This window comes from Aquila chrysaetos, chromosome 4 (genome assembly GCF_900496995.4).
Source record: "Aquila chrysaetos chrysaetos chromosome 4, bAquChr1.4, whole genome shotgun sequence".
Taxonomy (NCBI): Eukaryota; Metazoa; Chordata; class Aves; order Accipitriformes; family Accipitridae; genus Aquila; species Aquila chrysaetos.
The window spans coordinates 26,318,549-26,338,840 of NC_044007.1; the positions used below are offsets into that span (position 1 = coordinate 26,318,549).

General features: G+C 40.1%; 2 protein-coding genes across 5 annotated transcripts in view; both read left to right on the top strand.

The window, feature by feature from the left end:
• Nucleotides 1-20,292, top strand: part of RAD54B (RAD54 homolog B) — a 71,489-nt gene that overhangs the window by 17,542 nt on the left and 33,655 nt on the right. The window contains exon 1 of one of the 4 annotated variants that reach the window (XM_030012282.1): nt 9,618-10,641. The exons of the other annotated variants lie outside the window; for them this stretch is intronic. The gene's annotated coding sequence lies outside the window, so the exon portion shown is untranslated. Of the gene's footprint in view, nt 1-9,617; nt 10,642-20,292 lie in introns of those variants that run through there. 4 annotated transcript variants of the gene reach the window in all.
• LOC115340536 (fibrinogen silencer binding protein) lies at nt 2,598-9,504 on the top strand. Its single transcript, XM_030012284.2, has 2 exons — nt 2,598-3,689; nt 7,990-9,504. The coding sequence occupies exons 1-2, from the start codon at nt 3,319-3,321 to the stop codon at nt 8,513-8,515; spliced, it is 897 nt and encodes a 298-aa protein (XP_029868144.1). The 5' UTR covers nt 2,598-3,318; the 3' UTR covers nt 8,516-9,504.

Genomic DNA, 20,292 nt, shown 5'->3' on the forward strand with positions numbered 1-20,292 from the left:
TAGAGTAATACAAGTTTAGATAGGTCTGTATTAGGAGTTGCTACATTAGGATAGCCCTGCATAGAGGAGACTGCTGTAGCTTCATGTGGCCAGGTCCACAAGGGTGTATTCCCAACAGGCACATGCGCATGTGTACACACTATACATACATATAAGGCCAGCCATACAGAAAATGCAGCGCTCATGCAAACACAAGCAGCATCAATGGCCTCATCCCTTCCCTTCACTGGCTGACTGAGAGGAAAGCCTGTTTGTGGAAAATACATATGTGTACAATATGGATCCCTCCAGCAAGTGGCCTTAGACTCTTACTCTGCTCAGCAGCTGGTCCCTGGATCCCCTGGTCTCCCAATTGCCTCACAAACCTGCACTGGGTCTCTCTGGCAGCTGGTCCGGATTCATAACCTTACTAGTGGCCAGTCCCCCAGTGTTCTGGTCACTCCAGTAGCCAAATCTCAGACCTTCTGGTCTCTCCAGTATCTGGCCCAGACTCATGGTTGCTCCAATTCTTGGCTCCCAAGACTACTTGCTGGCTAGTCCGGCTTGGTGTTTGCCAGCGATCACACACTGACATAGGTACCCAGGCAGTGTGCGTGGGCTCCGGCCTCTGCTTGCTGGCACTCCAAGCAGCTGGGCCCCCGTGACCTGTTGTAGAACTCCAGTTGCTGGCATGTACACTTTCATGCACAGTCCTGCACACAGAGTAGAGATTCCCCTCACCCAGAAAAATAGTTACAAATGTAGTTTAACAAGAAGATAGGACAAACTGCAGTGATCAGGCACAGGGCATGGCTGGACAACCGTACTGAGCATCCCCTGTTTACATGCACGTGGCCCCTTTTATCCCTTTTTTTCCCCAATATTTTCCTATGCTTGTTCTGTCCCAAGGCACTTTCTTTCATCCCTCCCTTTTCTTGCTTTCGGTTCTTCCTCTAAATATCCTGTACTATGCCTTCGGCAATCCCAAAATACTCTTCCTGGCATCTCACGAGTCCCATACTCAGTGGGCCGTAACCCCCTCCTTCAGTCTGCAAGGTGATCTAAAGAGAGCCTCGCCTGTGGATTTTTCCGTCTGGGCCTCACCCCCAGCTCACTGGGCTACTCGTGTTGCTGACAGCCCTGGGAGCAGCCAGACTGAGGGCTCAGTTTCTTTCATTTGGGTTATTGGGGTTTCTCTGCCTGACACTGTTCATCTGTGCTGCTTGTGTCTGTGGGGAGGAGCCTTTAATCACACAACCTAATACTGACTTCTTTCATTTTGTCACTAACAAGTCAAGAGACTGGGCATTGCACAACTGCTTCAACAGCAGAGGGTACAGTTTAGGCTTGCCTGTGACTCCTCAATTCTGATACTGCCGGAGCCTAAACTATCTGAGGCACATTTGTTTGGTTTTTTTTTTTTTTTCCACCAGTTACTGAAGAACAACCAAGTGCATTTAAAAAAAGAAAAAAAAAGATAATCAGCAGCTTTCTACTCTTAATGTTAGTAAACTGCAAAGTGTGGGGAAATAGGGAAGGATTAGGTCTTCAGAAGTGATGGTTTTCATACAGTGCTTCTAACCACATGAGTATTTTGTTTCTCAAATTGTAGTGTAATGGGCTTCAGACTATAAAATGCTTTATTTAATCTTGGCTTGAAAGCAATTCCAGCAAAGTGGACTGGTTGCAATTTTGTTAGGTGATATGGACAAGCCAAGACTCAGAAATGGTTCCAAACGTGGTTGTTATTCTAAATGCCAATTGATTTTTAGCAGTTAGAAGTTTCCCTTTGTTTAGTTTGAATTTCTTGTTTTGAATATGGCTTGTGTCTGCTTTGGGTTTCTTCCCCTCAGAGCAAGCAAGTTTATACCTAGATCTTTATAGCCTTAAGATATTTCAAACTATAATTAGATCTCTCTTTCCTTCACCCCCCTTCTAGGCTCCCTTGTTGTCAAGGCTGAACATGTTAAGCTTGAGAAAGCTGTTGCCACTATCCCAAATGGTGTTTGTTTCCACCCTCCGGACTCAGAGTCGTGTATGTCATTTTTCAAAGTTAGTTTTCGCTTTTTGTATTTGAGAGCGCCTTTGCTGACATCCGCGGGTTTTTCCTCTTTCTCCGATTTGCTGATTTGGTTTAGACGACAGCAACTTAGAGCCTTGGGTGCGTTTTTATGTGAGGGCTTGGCTTAAGGTGCTGTGTTTTCGAGCGAACATTAGAAGTGCACGCACACAGCACGCGCATCTCGTTAATAAGAATCAGATTTTTATGCCGAAAGAACGCCTGGCAGTATTATAGTAAGAGTAGGTAGTTTCCTGGTGGCTATTACGAGAATCCCAGTATCCCACAGGCTGTAACGCACTCGGCAGCTCCGTCGCGACCCACCGTAGCCTTTCCTGCGTGCAGCCCCGGCGCTGGATCCCGGCGCGGGGCCGAAGGGCGATGACACAGGCGCTGCAAGGCAGCCGTGTTCTCGCGGGGCACAGCTGCCGGCCCAAGCTGTAATAAAAGGCCGATTCGGCGCTGGCTCGCTGGCACCTCGTCGCTGCTCCGGCTCGCCTTGCCTTGCCTTGCCTTGGAGGCTCGGCCGCCCAGGGCAGCGGCCTCTTTAAGAAGCCCCCGTGTAGGTAGCTGGAGCGCGCTGCCAAGTGCAGGAGAAGCTCAGCTTTACTGCGAAGCCCGCGCCTGAGTGTAACCTAACCGGCTGGAGGATATGCCGCCCCTGATTGACAGCAGGACCAGCATTATGCAAATGGCGCAGGGGAGCGCGGCGGCGGCGGCGGCGGCCGGGGGCTCTGTCAGGGAGCTCTCTACACACGCCGCCCTCGCCCGCCGCCGCCGCCGTTCGCCTCCCGCTCCCTGTAACGCTCAGTGCGTTTCACAAAGCAATTGTTGCTTTTTTGGGGACGTCGTCACATGTAAAATCATCTCGAGCGCGGTTTCAGTTTGAGATACGTGTGAGAGAGCTGGGGAGATGTGTCAGAGCTTGTTACTCAAGCTAAATTAGGTAATTTTTAGCTGGGTAACGTGCTAATCTTTAAACCTTTATGTTTTTAAATCCTGCGTGTGTCTGGCCTCTTCGTACAAAAGTGTATTTTGCTTGTTTCTTCTCGTCGTCTTCAGTCTGAAGCCTTATGTAGGTCAGGCTTGGCTTAAGCAGATTTCCTGAACCTGCGTCAGCTTAAGCTGAAGGAATTTTAATAAACCCTCCCTTGTAGGCGTGGGCCTAAATGAGACTAGCCTAGTTAAGCCTGATCTTTTTCTGTTTGTGAAAAAGAGCTGAGCAGAGCTAGGGACTGCATGGTGGCTTCAGAAACGGCTTCCTTAATTCAAAGATAACAATGGTTGGGAAGGCCAGATCTTCTAATTTTACCTTATCTGAAAAGCTCGATTTGCTAAAACTCGTGAAGCCGTACGTTAAAATTCTCGAGGAACATACCAATAAGCATTCTGTAATAGTGGAAAAAAACAAATGCTGGGATATCATAGCTGATAACTACAATGCCATCGGAGTAGATCGCCCTCCTCGTACTGCACAGGGCCTGCGCACGCTGTACAAGAGGCTCAAAGAATATGCCAAACAGGAGCTATTGCAGCAAAAGGAGACTCACTCAGATTGTAAAAGCAGCATTTCCGAGCCAACCAAGAAAGTTGTGGAGATGATTCCACAGATTTCCAATGTGTGTTTAAGAGACAGGAGCGGTGTTCAAAGGTGAGACGATTCTTTTTATTTTGTTACTGAATGAAAATTATGGCGCCTCCTATCTACTCTGTAACGCTTTGCTTGTGTTCAGGCTCCTAAAGGAAATGTGTAGCAGAGAAAATCCCCAAATGGGGAACAATGGCAAAATAATATTGCTTTTGTTTTATGGGAAGCTTTATGGTGACTTAGCACTGCATTCATTCTTTCAGCTCTCTTTCAAAGCCTGTTTCAGAGTCTTTGTCATACTCTGGAAAGTGAGGGTTAAGAGAGAATCAAAGCGAAATAGTAGCTCCAACCTCTACCCCTCCCCTACCTTTTAATAGGCAGATTATTCAAACACTGGCAAAGTGATGGCTATTCTCCTCCATTTAAGGTAATACTGCAGTCATTTTGCAACATATGGAACTATTACCAGTTTATATAAGATTTTTGATAAAGTTAGTTCACAGAGCTAAGAAACCTTACTCATACACCTTTTTTCTCTTATTTACTCTGATGTTTGCATGTTGTTTAACTGATCCAAATCCTTTAAAAAAAAAAAAAAAAAAGACTCCCCACACCACAGTGCCTTTGTGAGTGCAAATGTTTTTTTAAATTATACTTTTCTTGTATTGACGGTGGTTCCCTGAAACTGGAGCAAGGCTAATTGCAGTCTAAATTCCAAGCAGTTACATATCGTACGTTAGGTAGTTTAAATAGAGAGAAACTGAGAGGTACAGCAGTAGAAGTTTTCTTTTTTTGTAGGTTGGGTTTTTTTTTTTTTTTTTTTTTTTTTTTTTTTACTGCTCAGTAAAGTGAGACACACTGTCTAGATTTGAGCCAGACATAATACAGGCAAGCAGCATGCAGGCTTTCTCCCACAGCTGGCTAATGCCCCTCATATCTGACTTGCAACACTCTGCTGGTTCTGTATTGGTCCTTGAGGGATCAAAAAATGCCTGGGTCAGGTTTTGGTTCCTCCACATACAAAAACTAAGCTAGGGAGGAGGGAAAAAGAAGTCAAATAGCTCCCCAGCAACCTTGAGAAAGCTCTGATTTTTCCTATTTTCCTAAGCATATTAATGGGAAGTGAACTTTCTGTATTTTAATCAGATATACTGATAGTCGGTGCAGCAGCGTAACACTCTAAGAAAAGCTGGCATGCGCACACACGCTGAATTGGATTCATGGTGCCACTGGTTGAACTGAATGGTAACAATTGTCTAAATCCTAACATGCCAGATGCTCTAAAAATATGCTGTTGTGGGTCCTTTGCGTAAAGAAGTCTGAAGCAACTGGGCTGTGCTGCTGCTCCTGGTGAATGCCCCTGGAGGAACCGTTCCAAAGAATTCTCTGGAACAAAACGAGGCTTTTAATTGCGCTAATAAAGGTTGCAGTGTCTTGACTACCAACTTTTGTAAGGAGGGGAAAAAAAATAGTGTGAGAACTTTGGTTTGTAGATCGGCTTATAAAAAGCACTGACGCTTTTCATGAATGATTAAGAGCTAATGATCTCCATAGTTTGTCTCCTATAATTTAAACATTTTTTGCAGTCCCTTATGGGTCTGGGAACGTTGACTTGATTACTGCTTACCCAAAATGGTTGTTCCTAGGAACAGCCAATACACTGTATGCTGATGGAAAAGAATATAATTTAAAAGATTATTTTTTTCCCTGCCCAAATACATCATTATTTGATAGTTCCAATATTAACTCTGAGTTGCATTTTACCCTAATTTTCAAAACCTTGTATTGGGTTTTAACTCACCAGGATATGGCTTAGGTTTTGTAGGAGGGAAATACAACTTACAATGAATCCAAATTCTTAATCGCACCTTTAAGCAATTTCTAGCTCGCTGTGATTAAACAAAACCTGGTGAATCATGGGTGCCTGCAGGGTTATAAACACCATCCCCCAATTGTGGTAACTGTTGTTTGTCTTTCTTTCAGTCAAGTTGTCAGAAACAACATTAGTAACCACCATACAGGCGGCTCTTTTGTTTCTCAATTCCCTCTTTCTCTCTTTGCTGTCTAATTGTTTTCCTCTTCAGAAACTGACTCTAAGACAAAGAAAAAAGCCTCATCAGAGTTACCTGAAGATTTGGTAATTTTCTAGTTCTGTGTGGATTACACTTTGAGATGCATTTTTCATGGTTTGGAGGATCTAGTCTATGTTAGACTAAATCTTACCTATCTTTCTTCTCTTTAACCTCTCCCACTTTCTCTTTCTGCTCTCGCTCTGTTTCCTTTTGTCGGAATGACCTGCTTCTCCTGCTGGTTGTTTCCACTTTTCTCAGGCTAGAAGCTGGCCAGGAGCCAGCAAATAAGAAGGAGGGAAGCTGTATTAGAAGCTGCGGTTGTGAAGAGGGGGAAACCCAGAATTACAGTCAGCACTGGGGAAAACAAGTGAAAATTTGTGTGCAGGATAATACTTCCGATGCGCAGTGAGAAGAGTAAAAGGAATGTGAGAAAGAGGTGTATAGGAAAAAGTGAAGCTTTGTGGCATGAGGAGGAGGGAGTAAGGTGATATAATTGATACTCTATAGGCAGCTCAGGTAACAGACAGTCAATAGAATGAAGATTATCCTGGCATTTTCTTCAGGGAGTAGATGAAAGGTCTATTTTCAATATTTGCTTCAGATGGACTTTTTTTTTGTAAAAAAACCCCAAGCCTTTAGTTAGAATAGTTTGGGTGGTTGACAGGATTAATTTTTGGAAAATATATTGCTCTGACCCTGTTGAACATTTTTACAATTGAGTATTGAGAAGCTTGCATGCTTTTATTCTAGAAAATGTACTTTCATGTTAATGGATGGGAGGCTAGATGTGGGTCCTTTGGAAATTGCAACTGTGACTGCTTATTTCTTTTAAACCAAGAGTTTTGAAGACCATGGGAGATGCAGAAGAGATGATCATGCCACCTTTTGATTGAGGAGTTAGTGCATTTACACAAGAAGTAGGATGTACAAATTAAATTTCTCCTTTGCTTCTGGGAATTTGAACCCACAGCTATTGCTATTCAGGACAGTGTTTTAATAATCAGATAGTGTTTCTCAATTTGTGGATTGTAGGGCTCACAAGGAATTTAAAAAGTGTAAACAAACAGCTCCCACCCCCCAATTTAATAGACAGCAACTCAGCTCTTCCAGGGTTGGGGAGCATATGTGAATATTACATTAATCATGGATCCACTCACTGTCTTTAGCTGCTAGCAGCAGCTCAGTTCTAGGGTTGGGGAATGTCTCATATCTGCAACCACCAGTTATAGCCTGTTCTAGACAGTCATGGCCATGACGAAGCACTGTCTTTGGTATCGGTACCACGTTAATATATTAATGTTCCCATGTTACACTATACTGCCTTCCCAGTCATGCTGAAAGTATTCTTTGTAGATCTGTACTGTAAAATAGATCAAGAAGCTGATCTGGCTTAAAAAAACCATTGCCTGAATAAAGGAGTGATGTGCAGAAGTGTAGGGTTTCAAACACAACCGATGGTAGAGAAGTGGCAGGAACAGCTTGAGCCATTATTATCATCAAAGCCAACATAATGTCAAATCATGATTTGAGGTGCTGCTGACTCAGGGGTTTACACAAAGACAGATGAGTCAAGTGGGCGTTGTACTTTCAAAAAGAAATGCACAGAACTATAGGCTGTTCTTAATGGAAACATTTCTGTGACTTCTCTTGAAGCTTTGGAAAAATACTGAGATCACTGATTCAAAGAGAAGGAGCAAGGATTAGCTTGATTCCCTGATCTACTGGCAGGGTCATCATTTGGGCTCTGGTTTCTTCTCCCAAGGCTCTTTGTGTAATTTTATTCAGTGATTGTTTTACATAAAAAAAACCCCAAATACTCGGGTGCATGAATCAGAAACAGGGAACACATTAGAACAGGACGAGATGAATAAGTTTGGGAGATGGAAATGTTTCTGCCACAGTCCACTCAATCTAAATTAATGCCCTTTTAAAATCACATTATATATTATATCAACTCTTTCCTCTGTCACTTGCATGACTTGCTGCTGCTTTGTCTTTATTCTCATTTGTCACTAATAGCCCTTCTTGATTCTCCAGTGTCAGAAGACGGGCCTACCAGGATAGTTCTCTATTGGCTGTACTGCCTTTATAGCAATAGAATCCAAGTAGGACAGGGCTGTGTACGTGTGTGGTGGAAAGGAGGAGGAGTACAGGTAGTGTTCATGCAATGAAGTAGAGTCCCAGGCATAGATAGCAGAGTAGTGTTTCAAATGAAGCTTTGGTTACTTACAGCTACGCCTTTTAAAAATAGTTTTTAATGGATTATTTAAATATGATTTTGTGTGTTCTAGTGCTAGTATCGATAAAGAAACAATTGCTGGTACCAGTTCACCACAGGCAATGTTGGATCACCATCCTGCGACAGTCATGATGGAGTTGCAATCGGAAGAGGATGTCAAACCTCCTCCTTCTTTGATTATAGACTCACAGCAAAATGAGAACTTAGAACAAGAGGAAGAACACCAGCTGGTGCATATTATGGAAAGGTCTCCTTCAACATCAGTATCTTCAGTTGATATGAGAGTGATGATGTCTCCCTCTCCTGTACCAAGAAGAGATGAGTTTTTTAGGCTTGAGGTTGGAGAACGCTTTAGACCAATGTGTGGTTATGACCCACAGATGTTACAAATGCTGAAAGAAGAGCATCAAATAATATTAGAAAATCAGAGAAAAATTGGTCTTTATGTCCAAGAAAAAAGGGATGGTTTGAAAAGAAAGCAGCAACTGGAAGAAGAACTGTTGCGAACAAAAATCAAAGTAGAGAAGCTGAAGGCAATACGACTACGCCGTGATCTGCCGGAATACAGCAATATCTAAATATTTTATTACTTCTGTCATATTCTTTGAAATACTTATTAATAAATGCTTTTTCCCTAGCAAAATTGTTCCTTATGTTAATATGGATGGATCAAAACCTGGGCTTGAGAGATGAAAGCGTATTTTCCATGTTGTTGTTTATGTACCTTAGAAAAATACCTTGTATGGGTTTGAATGCACCAACTCTTCTGGTCTGAAGTATAATCAAATCTTGTATATTTAAGTGTTTAGGTTGATAAAAATCCAAACTTCTAAAATAATTCCACTTATATCTGTTAAGAGTTATGATGAGCTAATGGAAATTTAGCTCATCTCTTTTAAAAAATTTTGATCATATGCATTATTTTTTCAAATAATCACCTGTCCTTTAATATCTTAATGAAGTTACAGGTTAATAAATACATATAAAAAAGAAGAGTAAGAGGCTATGTTTAAAAGTTACTCTTTTCAAGTTGGTAAATCTTATGACAGAGGTGAGACTGCTGATGTATCAGCTTGGAACACAAAATTACTGGATTGTTATATTTTTTTAATGTTCAGTAGACGGTTGAATAAATGTACATGTTTTTAAAAGTTAATACTTTTTATTGTTTCCAGTGGAGGATTGTTTCCATAGGAGGTTATCAAAATAGAAACAATGAATACAACGCTTGGTTTTTAAAGCTGCATGCATGTGTAATTTGTGTGTACAGTTACCATGATCGTATATTCAGTTATAGTAATTATACTGGTGATCAGCCCCCAAAAAGTCTAATTTCCTCATTTGCATGCGTAATTACTACCGTGCATGTGCAACCAAGACAGTTGCAGGTGCCTTTGATCAATATCACTATGACTATAAGTTACTGAAATGAAATAGTTTCTGTATGTATGTAACATGTGACTTGAAATCAACAGAAGATTCTTTGTCATTCTGGGTATCTTTTATAAATGCTGTTGTTCTGGTCTTTCGATTAGTTTCAAATAAAAAGCCCCAAATGAAAAAGAAATTGATTCTTCTGTCTGTCCTAGTAGCAGCTGTTTCCTCTGCAGTTATGACCAGCGTTCATAACTGGAAGAAAAATACCTGGAAAGCATAAGTCCCAGATGATTCATTTCTTCATAATTCTTAGTCTCCTGCCTGTTACAAATGGATCCACAACTGCCTTAGACCTCTGGCTCCTTATTCCCTGTAACAGTACTTTCTCCTTCCTCTAACCTTTAGTACAAAAAAAGGAAATGAAGCACAGCATCAAGGAAAAAGAGAGAACAAAGGAGATGTAATTCCTCCTGTGCATCTCAGAGGGCCCCAACAACAGAAAGAGCCCAAGCAATAGGAAGAAGAATATTTCTTCCTGTGGCTGCTTGTAACTGTTGCTCTTGTCACCACTGTTTTTCCGGATTTGCTTCTTTCTCCATTCCCACAGAACCTCAGCATGCGAGCATGGGGCACTGGTCTGCATCAGCAGACTCTGAATGAGGTAAGCCTCGCACCTCCTTGTCAGTCTTCTGAGTGAATCAGGTTACCTTTGTAGCTGCAGGGATAAATGCTTATTAAAAACTGAAGGCTGGAAGCATGTAAGTTGAATTTAGAGGCTAGTGGAGCTTAAAGAATTGTAGTTAAAATTTTATGATAGTGATACGAGAGAAATAATCTTGACTGTTGGTGCCCAGGATAACTTTAACAGGTTACAGGTGGGAAGAGTAGAGGAAGCAAGTCTTTTGTTTACAAACTGAGGAAAAATACAGACAGTGAAAACCGATGTCGTCAATATGGAGTTCCCCAATACTTTTCCAGTTGTTTTCTAGAGAAGAGAGCACTGTTTGTTCTCTTGGGAGTTTTTGCGTGCACTGAAAATGATGATGCCTGAATAAGTGGCCTCTGTTTCTGTACAGTCCTTGGCTTTCTGCAGTATTTTTCAGTTCAAGAACATTGATCTGTTTTTGTGTAGCTGGAAACACTTCAAGGAGATACTCACTTCCATGAGTTTACAAGAGTAAAAATATTGGCTTTAATAAATAAATAAGGATTTTATTTGTTCTACTCGGAAACGGGAAACAGCACTAAATTGTCTGCGCTCATCTTATAATTTGGAAACGCCTGATCTTATCCTTTCAGCTGAGAATCAGAATTCTCATTTCCAGTGGTAAGGAATTAATTTCTATTTGTTGTTTCTGTCCTTACATATTATGCAAATGAACAAGTTTTTAATAGTTCAGAAAATAATTTCCATGCAGCTCATCATCTTGCAGTTGAATTATAGCTACTCTTACATTTGCCACCAAAATTGTCTAGAGACTTTAGAATATTTTCAGTTGAATTCTCTATTCTCCTTGAACTAGATGAAGAGGTGACCTCTGGGGTTTCTGTTGGCATGGTATTTTTATTTCAAGGGCTAGAACCAGAGGAATTTCCAGTCTTTGAAAGCATGCAGTCCTTTCTGAACTGACAGGCAAAGTAGATGCAGAAATATAGGACTCTGGGTAGAGCAAAGTCTCCCTCGTATTCTTGATATTGGAAGGGGAAGGTTGCAAATGAGTAAAGAAATAAAATATACTGGCTTGGTCAGAACTGGCTCCCTATAATCAGTGTTCTTCCACGTTTGGTTACTCTGGCATTGTCTCATTTCTTAGTGGAAGGCCTTTCATTCTTACCTGCAGGCAGCACCTCTAGTTCAGAGATCTTTCATGCTTCTCTTTTCCTTTGTTCTCGGTTGTGTTTCTTTTGGGTTTTGGGGAGCTTGGGGTGGGGGGAGACATCTCTTGAGTCCCTGTGGAGCTTGCTTGTCTCTTTACCAGTGACATAACATTTTTTCCTTTCACTACAGAAATGTTTCCTCCTTCAGTGACATTATATTGCTCTGTCAGTGCAGTATGGTGCTGACTATATATTATACCTCTCCATGCTGGTGGATCTACATTTCTTTCTCACTCCACATCTGCTTTACAGTATCAGGTTATCTGTCTGAGTCAGACTTCTCACTTCTCAGTGCCTGTGGCTGTTTTTTTTCCGTGTATTCCTAATGTGAGTACATGCACCACAGCTGTGGCTAGTCCTTCTGGACTATGATTTTTACTGTTCCAGCAAATGATATTTCGTTAGCATGTGTGAAAGGGATGGTGGGAAGCCCTTCCCTCCTTCAACCCTGTTCTTATCCTCTTATTCCTTTCACTACATCTGGCAGTGCCATTCCCTGTCTGCGTGTTCATGATGTATGTAGTACAAGCAGAGTAATTTTAGGCAAGGACAAATTTCTACCATATGTTCATGTCCTTCTACTAAGATAACTGAAATAAACAGGCTCCAGGAGTAATTTAATTCCCAACATCTAATGGACTTATGTTTAGGATTAGAGTAAAAAACTGTAACTATGATAACCTTGTGATAATTGTGATAGCATCTTGTGTAACTTCATCTATCTAATTGTCTAATGATCAGTCCATAATTTTGTTGGCTGCTCCCTAATTATCTTGCTTTTTTTGTCCCTCCCTGCTTCCCCCTGCAAGCTTTCGACTCTTGTGGAATCATCTTAGTTGATGTGCTTGCCTTAGATCTAAATTCTGATCAGGTAAAAATGGTAGGAGAGAGAAGTACTCCAAGACCAGGAGAGATTACTTATAGCTAATCTTGCTTGTCATTCTCCTGTTTTCTCACATCTTCCACCTCACCAACTTCAATTCCTTTCTTTCATTTATATTTCTACACATTTTCTGGCTTGGGATTTTTCCTCCCATACAATGAAAATGCATAAACTAGAGCTTGCATACTACCTTCTTTGGGCAGACTTTGTGTCCCCTGGATTTCCAATAGGCAAAGCCATTAAGTTGCTTATAATTAAAAGAGAGTTGTTTCTAAGTGGGAGGAACAAAGGAGGAATTGTGATACCCAGGCTGGCTGGCTAAGCTGTCTTTTAAAATTTCTTGTATCTTATTTTAAAGTGCTTTGGGATGATTCCATATGAATTTTAACTTTGGTAAAATCATAAAAAGGTTACTCATGAAGGTGATAAAGTGGTGTTTTCCTAGGATGTTGATTACTTTTCTGTTTTGCACATGAAAATAAAGACAAGCCTTTAAGAAAAATGCCTTTTAGCATTTTTCAGGGTTTTAAAATATATGAAGTGTAGCTTCTCAGTATGTATTCCTAACAAGTCATGCTTTTGTTCTGTTTTTAAATATCCAGGTCTTAAATAATTTGAGAAATCTCGTTGTCTGTCTTAGATTTAAGAAAAGAAAAAAGTGTGTTGTTTACAGTAGTTAAAATACTAGTCTGTTAGGCTGGGTGTGTAACACATGACTAAATTTCAGTCATTCTGTTACCTATGTTTCTGTGTCTTGTCTCTGCTAAAAATGAAAGCATTCGCCTTGATGTTGGCCAAGTTGCCTGTGTAGTGATGGTTGCTCTTAAATGGCATCCAGTTTGTCTGGGCAGAGTTTCCTCCATAATAAAGATAGAATTTACTGAAGTTTTATTGAATACTAGATAACAAAATTAGTCTGTGTGAATTCTTCCTTGTAAAACCTACAGTTGTTCAGCGCTGAAGTAGTTGAAAACCTCGCTTGTGATTTGTGTTTAAGAGGGGGTGGGTAAGGGTCAGAGAACCCAAGGAAGGCTCAGCTGTCTGCAGGCATTGGCATTCCCCACTGTCCCTGCCTTTCTTCCGTGCTATGGGATTTTCACGCTATTTTATCCTAGTGATTACACAGAACGATTTGTTGATGTATCCAAACATCTCTGAGTGAACCTAACACCTTGTTTGACTCTGTATTATTTGCACAAGAAGAATATAATGTAATTTTCATTGAATACTTAATCAGCAGTTACTCCACGTGATTTATGACTGCTATTTGTTGTTTAGCAAAACTGCAGACTTGAAAAATCCTACTTGATTTTTTTGTATTTTATGTATGCAAATAGAATTTGTTTAAAAAATAAGTCATTGTTTCCTGGCCATTTCCTGTTGGCTCTTGATTTTCATCTATAGTTAGTACAGTCACAATAATTAGCATAATTTAACATACATGTCAGCTAAAAAATAATTCCTCTGGATTATAGTGCCCCTCCATATTCTGTTGATGTCAGGACCCAGTTTGGTTAAGGCTTAATCATTTTGTTTACAGTATTCTGTGTGTTGCTATTTGCTTACTTGCTATGTCTTTGTATGATCCTTGTCTATATTGCTAATGCTTTCTCAAACATGTCTTTTTTAAAGCTCAGAACTTTCTGCATGCTTGAAATAAGTAAATCAATTTATAAATTACTGGGGGTTTTTTTTGCTTTAATTCAACAGTGAAACAGTAGGACAAAATGTTTATCTAGTTTGGGGATGGGGAGAAGGATTTTGGACTGCCTGTATTTAGTTACTACAATGTTACTTGTTTCCTCTATTGTATCAGATAAAATCTGTTGCAGTAGTCTTGAGTCATATCTATTATTAATCACCGAAGGTGTCACGTGAAAGAAAGTAATTTATCATAACTGCAGCAGCTTGCAGGTGAATTTTACTTAGCCCATATGTCGATACTGTTAAGAATACCGTTCTGTGAAGTCTAGAAATGTTTGTGTGGCATGTACCAGAAATACAGAAGTAAAATTGGGTATGTATAACATTACTATTACTGTTGATACATTCTCTGTCATAGTATTGCACTCACTTAGGGATGCACATGTAAGCCAAAAAAATATTATTTTTGACTTGTAAACTCTGCAGGTTTCATCCAGGTGATGTTTGCATTGTTTTGCATTGTAAGGAACCTTTGGCAGTAGGTTGTACATCATGATGGACTTCCAGGTGATATTGGTAGCATCAACTATCAGTTTGACCAAACCACTTTATGCTGGGTTACCTCCTCTCAGGCTATAATTTGTGTTTTCTAGATATGTATTTGTGTTTTCTATATCTTTTTGAAGTAGCTCAGCTTTATTCTGTGAAGCAGATTGAGAGGAGAATACGCTGGTTTGGATGTATTGGATTTTTATGATCTTCCCTTTGTAGTGTTCTAGTTTCTCTGTGCTTTTGAAAAAGTACTTGAAATTTGGCACCAAGCTGATCTTTGGCTATTCCTGTAAAACCTCACTCAAGTTTGTCTAATTCCTAAGTCACGGGCAAACATGGAATTTGGTCATTTTCAGTACAAGTTTGTTATACTTCAGATATAGTCTCTAAAGGAGTTCTTAGGACAGTCTCTCCAGCCTGGCACATTGCACTGTTGAGAGAAGAACAGTGATTTCTCAGCTGTGAACACCTTGAATGAAAGCAAGAAAATGTGTCCCTAGTTCAGCTGCTAACAGGCCAGGTTGCCTCAGTGAGGAAGCCACTTTTTTTAGATCCACAGAGGGTGACTGACAGATGACAGCAAGGATCTTGAGCACAACTGCTCTTCTTTCAGGGTGGTAAGGATTTCAAAGCTCTTGAACTATACAGCTGGATAGGCACAGATCTTCTGCGAAAAGTTGAAGACCAGCGATAGCCTGGAAAAGATGCTTTGTAGCTCTGATTCAGAGTACTGCGTAGTGTGTGCACAGGTGAGGGTTGAATTAAGCTTGCTTAGGGAAGTTAGCCATTGTTGCTATAATTATTTCTGCTAGATAAAATTTGTTCCTTTCTGAAGAGGTTTTTTTATATAACTGTATGTACTAATTTGCTGTAGTTGAGTTTTGAAAATACACAATTCCTAAGTCAACTTCCAAGATGGTACTAAAGATGTTTTTCAACAGTCCAGAAATTAAATATATTCTTATATATTTCATATACTTTAGCTCTGAAGATACAGTGGGCATCTGTAAAGATTGTTTTTAGATGAAATACCATAGAGATAAATTTGATCTTGTTTTAAATCTCATCCTTCTCTGATGAGTATGCACATGTACATATGTACGTGTACACACACACACACGCACAAACCAAGTGAGATACACATATGGTAAGTTGGTAAGAAGAGCTGCACATGCTGCAGAGGCTTTCAAGCAACATCAAGGGTCAAAGCAGTCCCTTGGGAATAGCAAGTGGACCCAGTCTGCTGATGGAAAGCTGCCACATTTCCATGTCTTCTAGCGTTTCCTTATGTAAGTGGTCAGCTCAGGACCAAAAATAGGCAGGGTTGACATAAAGTAGACTCTGTTTAAGGCATCCTGAATTTGTGGCTCCCTGCATGGAGTGATCTTATCAATTTGCATTGGAATTTCTATGCAATTTAAGTTTTATTCAATTTTCTTACATCCAGAACCAGCAAAGGCAGCACAGTAAGCATTGCTTTCCTGCACAAGGATGAATTTCTCCTCTTCCCTCCTCCCTCACCTTCCCTGTTCCAGTTTTGCTTTCCTAGTAGGAATTACAACTAGAGCTATAGGTTTTTGTGCTTGGGCCATAAATATTACTTTTCTGCTTGGACTACTGAATGGATTACATTTATGTACATCAAAGTTATGTAACTTGATTTGGAAAGATTACTCTTTCCCTTTCCAAATATTTCGTCAGCCACTCTGCAAGAAATCATTGCTGCATAACACATGAAAATTCTCAAAAATATGACTCATCTTTTGTGTGCCTCTTTCCAGGGTAATGTCATAAATTTTAAACAGTCCTGTTTAAATAATTTAGGATAGGAATGTATTGTTTTTCATGCTTATGACAGTGGGCATAAGATTTATTGATTTTTTTTATTTTAAGGACTCATTATTATAATCCAGGGAAATCAAAGATGGCCATTAACAAACACAAACAGTACATTAAAAATGTTTTTCCTTCCAATATGTGCTAAACCAGATGTTAATACGAAGGAAATGTAATCTTAATAAATCCCTTTCTGCCTGCTTGCTTTTTGTTACAGATCTAAAAGTCTTTGCATTTTAGGAACAGAGATTTTGTACAGCACGGAAATACAGTTTTGTTTTTAATAAAAAACAGTAGAAGTAATAGCAAATGCTTAAGAGAATGCCAAACTATATATTTTCAAAGTACCACATATGGATTTAGCTGTGTACCTTCAATTAACATTTAAACACAAAAGGATGCATACTTACATCTCTGCAAGCCGCTTCAAAAATTGACTGCTTTTTGAGATGGCTACAATTAGCCCGTGATGGTGTAATACTCTACTAACTATTTCTTTAGTAATTTGGATTTTTTGGTAATTTAAATATTTGGAATTTTTCCACTTATATCCCATTTAGACTATCATTTATTGCAATAACGTTCAATATTTACAGAACCCAAGTATAGGTGTTGCTTTCTGACCTGACTTTTGCATGTATTTTTTTGAAGTAAAAGAGCCTTTACTTGACAAATTAATCAAAACAACTTTCAGTGTGGATGGCAGCATTAAGAAGTGTAGTAAACAGTCAACTTGGATGGCATTTGACTGGTTCCAATGTTTTACGGAGCTGATCTGGCTCACTGCACCGAATGATGCCTGCAGCCTTTCAGAATTCTCAATGATGCTGCTTTTTCCTTTGATAATAGGACTTGCACATCTATTTCTGTGGGCTTGACAGAAGCTTTCAGCTTAGTTCATTAAATTTTTACAGTGGAAGCTGGAGTCTGTTGGATTTTTAGACAGTTGAGAGGTTTAGGAAGAATAGTTTTCTACTATGGAGCTGTAATTTTGAAGGTATATGCTCTCCATCCTCCCTTCTCTGCAGTTCACACCCTAAGAGGTAAATGTTTCATTGAACGGTGATGAGAGGATTGTTCCTACTTGTTCAATTTAAGTACGTCTACCATCTCTATTATTGTATATAGAATGTTCCTATTTGAAAAGAAAATAAAGGTTGCAAACTCAAGTACTCAAAAACTTGCAAATACGCACAACCTGAATCCAGCCTTCTCATGCTGTTGGGTATAGTCGTTAATTACATGATTATGGATTATATTTCTATAGGCTTCCTTGCCAATTTCAGTTCACAGACTGGACTGTGTCCACTTAGTGAGCCACTATTCAGTATTTTCTTTCCACCTCTTTGTGCAGTTATAGACTTATGCCTTGTTTTCAGCACAGTATTCAAACTATTTTGAATTAATTAGCGAATGTTTTTTTCTCTGGTGCCCATCATGATAGTATCTGAGTGCTTCACAGATGCAATTACGTTTTACAACATCCTTGTGAGATAAGAGGTTGGTATAATCTCCACTTTGTAGGAGATAATGTAGGAGTTGAGGCACAGAGAGAATAAAAACGAAAAGCCCTGTTACTGCTGAAGGTGCAGACTGAATCACCTAGCACTGCATTATCTCAGTGCTTTAGTATACCATACAGTTAATCTTTCCAAACCATAACTTCCATTTGCACCTGTGAGTGTTCACTATTACTACAAATGAGACTGAATCACAAGTCAGGTGCTCAGAAAAATGTTTACTGCTGAAAAGTTGGGGTTAAATTACTTTCCTTATACCACAGAGGAACTCTAGAAGACGTGCAAGTAAAATCCAGTTCTCTAAGGCACTGTTCAGCTTATCTGACCACAGGGGTGGACTTTCTCTTCTTGCAGTCTCGGCCTCCTTCATCACACACTTTTTGCAGTTTGCAACAAAGCAGCTGAGGGATCACATTGGCAGCAGCAGCCTCTTTTATCCTGCTCTTGCCGAGCAGTTCAGTTCTCTGCTCTGAATGAGCAAGAGGTCCCACGGCAATGTAGTGCAGCATGCTTTCTGTAAAGACTTTATCATTAATGCATATGCACAATGGGGCAGATCAGGTCACTGAATGGTCTTATTTTTGACATCTCCAAACTTTGGTCAACTTCACAAACTTAAAATTTTCACTTAGTGGAAGCTGAGGTTTGGGGAATGGGGTGGGTGTATGATGTAGTTTTGTACCATGGGGTTGTAGATATTAATCTTTTGGCTTTTAGAGCAAATTAAAATTTCTAAACAGATTATTCCGTATAATCTGATATTTTCATCTGTGTAAGACAGGCAAGGTTGCAACTCTTATTTTTAGCCTTTGGGATAATAAAGTGAATAACTGCATTAGGAGGTCACTGAATTCAGTGTAGACCGTTAATATAGTGGCATGCAGTGTTTTGCCCAGTGAGTTTTGCACATGTTCGCTGACAGCAGAGAAACTGACAGACTGAAAATTTTTAAGTTGAAGAGCAGAAAGTACCGAAGGGACTTGGGGGTAAACGATACACAACGATCCAAGCTTTAGTTCCTGCTTTTTACTGACTTGTCCACTAGAAATTATTTGCCTGATTCTGGGTCTTCCACCAGTCCTAAACTCAGAATTGATTTTGGTTTCTCGCAGGGTATGATCAATCAGATGGATCCAGTTCAAAAGCTTAATTGCCTCCATCTCTTACGTTGCACCTAAATCTTCCCTTGCTGTCCTCCCCCAGCCCTACCTACATGGAGAGCAGCTGCTGGATCCTGTTCTGTAAAATTTTCTGGAACAGCATAATAATTATAGTAGTTTTATGTTGACTACCTTTAAGACTGACTTGGTGGTCTTAAAATTTGAATTAGTGAAAAAGTTAAACTAGAAGGATGGGAGAAGAGGAGTGGGCCCTGTTTACCAGGAGGTTGGGTTGCTCTGAGTGCCCTTCTGGACTCACCTGCTTGACATCTTTTACGTTGCAATGCTGTGTTGTCCTTAGCTGGTTTCTTCCACAGTCACTTCTCACTGTTTTCCCTGTCACTGTCTAATCAGCTTCTGTTCTCATTTCATCCTCCCAAGTCTTCCCTTGATTTGATGGTTTCCAGCCATATGTTTTTTAGTAAACCTTGAATTTTAAGGGACAGAGATAAGGGGCAGTAAGTTTTTCTTTCCCCAGTTCCTGCTCAGAAAATCCCAACTCTCTCTCTCTGCTGCTTGACTCTTATACTGGACTCCAGTCCCAGTCTGCCTGTTATTTTCCCCATCCCTTCTCCTAAAATGATCTGTTGTCTTCCTATTCTTTTTACTCCCTGCTTGGTTTCTAGCCTTTCCCTGGTGTGCTCTGATTCCAGCTCTGATTTATGGTCTTTTACCCAGTTGTCAGTTTTCTACCTGTTTAACATCAGCCTTCCTTTCCAGTGGTAGTCTTTCTTTTCAGGCTTCTCCCAAACTGCTCTTCTCTGTAGCTGGTCCTTGTTCCCTCTGCCATCTTTCCCTGGTTGGTGTCAGGAGGGAAGATGATGGCTCTGAAGGAGAGGGACCAGGAGAAATTCCCTGCCGGCACGCTTGGAAGAGACCGGGCTTTGGTCCGAGCAGTGAGAGCTGTGACTACAGAGAAAGCTATTCTCAGCCTCAGTTAGAGCATGTCCAGTTTGTAATCCTCAGGAAATTAAGCTGCAGAGAATGTGCAAACTGCATTTATTTCCAAGAGCTTTTAGCTTTCAGGAATGGAAAAAGTTTTACCCCAGCCAAAAGAAAAAAGAAGCACTATGGTCTCCCCAGATTTTTAGATTCTTCTCCAGAGGATTGAGTTATTAGAGCTTCTACAAGGAGTAATAATTTATTGTGACTAAAACTTCATTAATCTGTGATTTTTGTTCTCATAAACAGTGAGTTTTTATGGACATTGTCGATATGGACATTGTGTGTGTGTGTGAATATGTGTGCTTAAACTGAGACAGCTAGCATGGAAGATGTCGTATGGACTGATGAAGGCCTGGCAAAGTTATCAGCTACGTAAAGTAAGATCTACTCATGGAGATCCCCATAGTAATGCACATTCAGGAATCTAGAGGCTAGTTTGATTGTAGTTTCAGATGAAAGCTATGCATGTGAAGTGACTGAAGCCTGAGCCATCATCATCTTTGACACAGATGTTTACAAATATTAAGACATATTTGATCATTTGCATTTTTGTTTAAAAA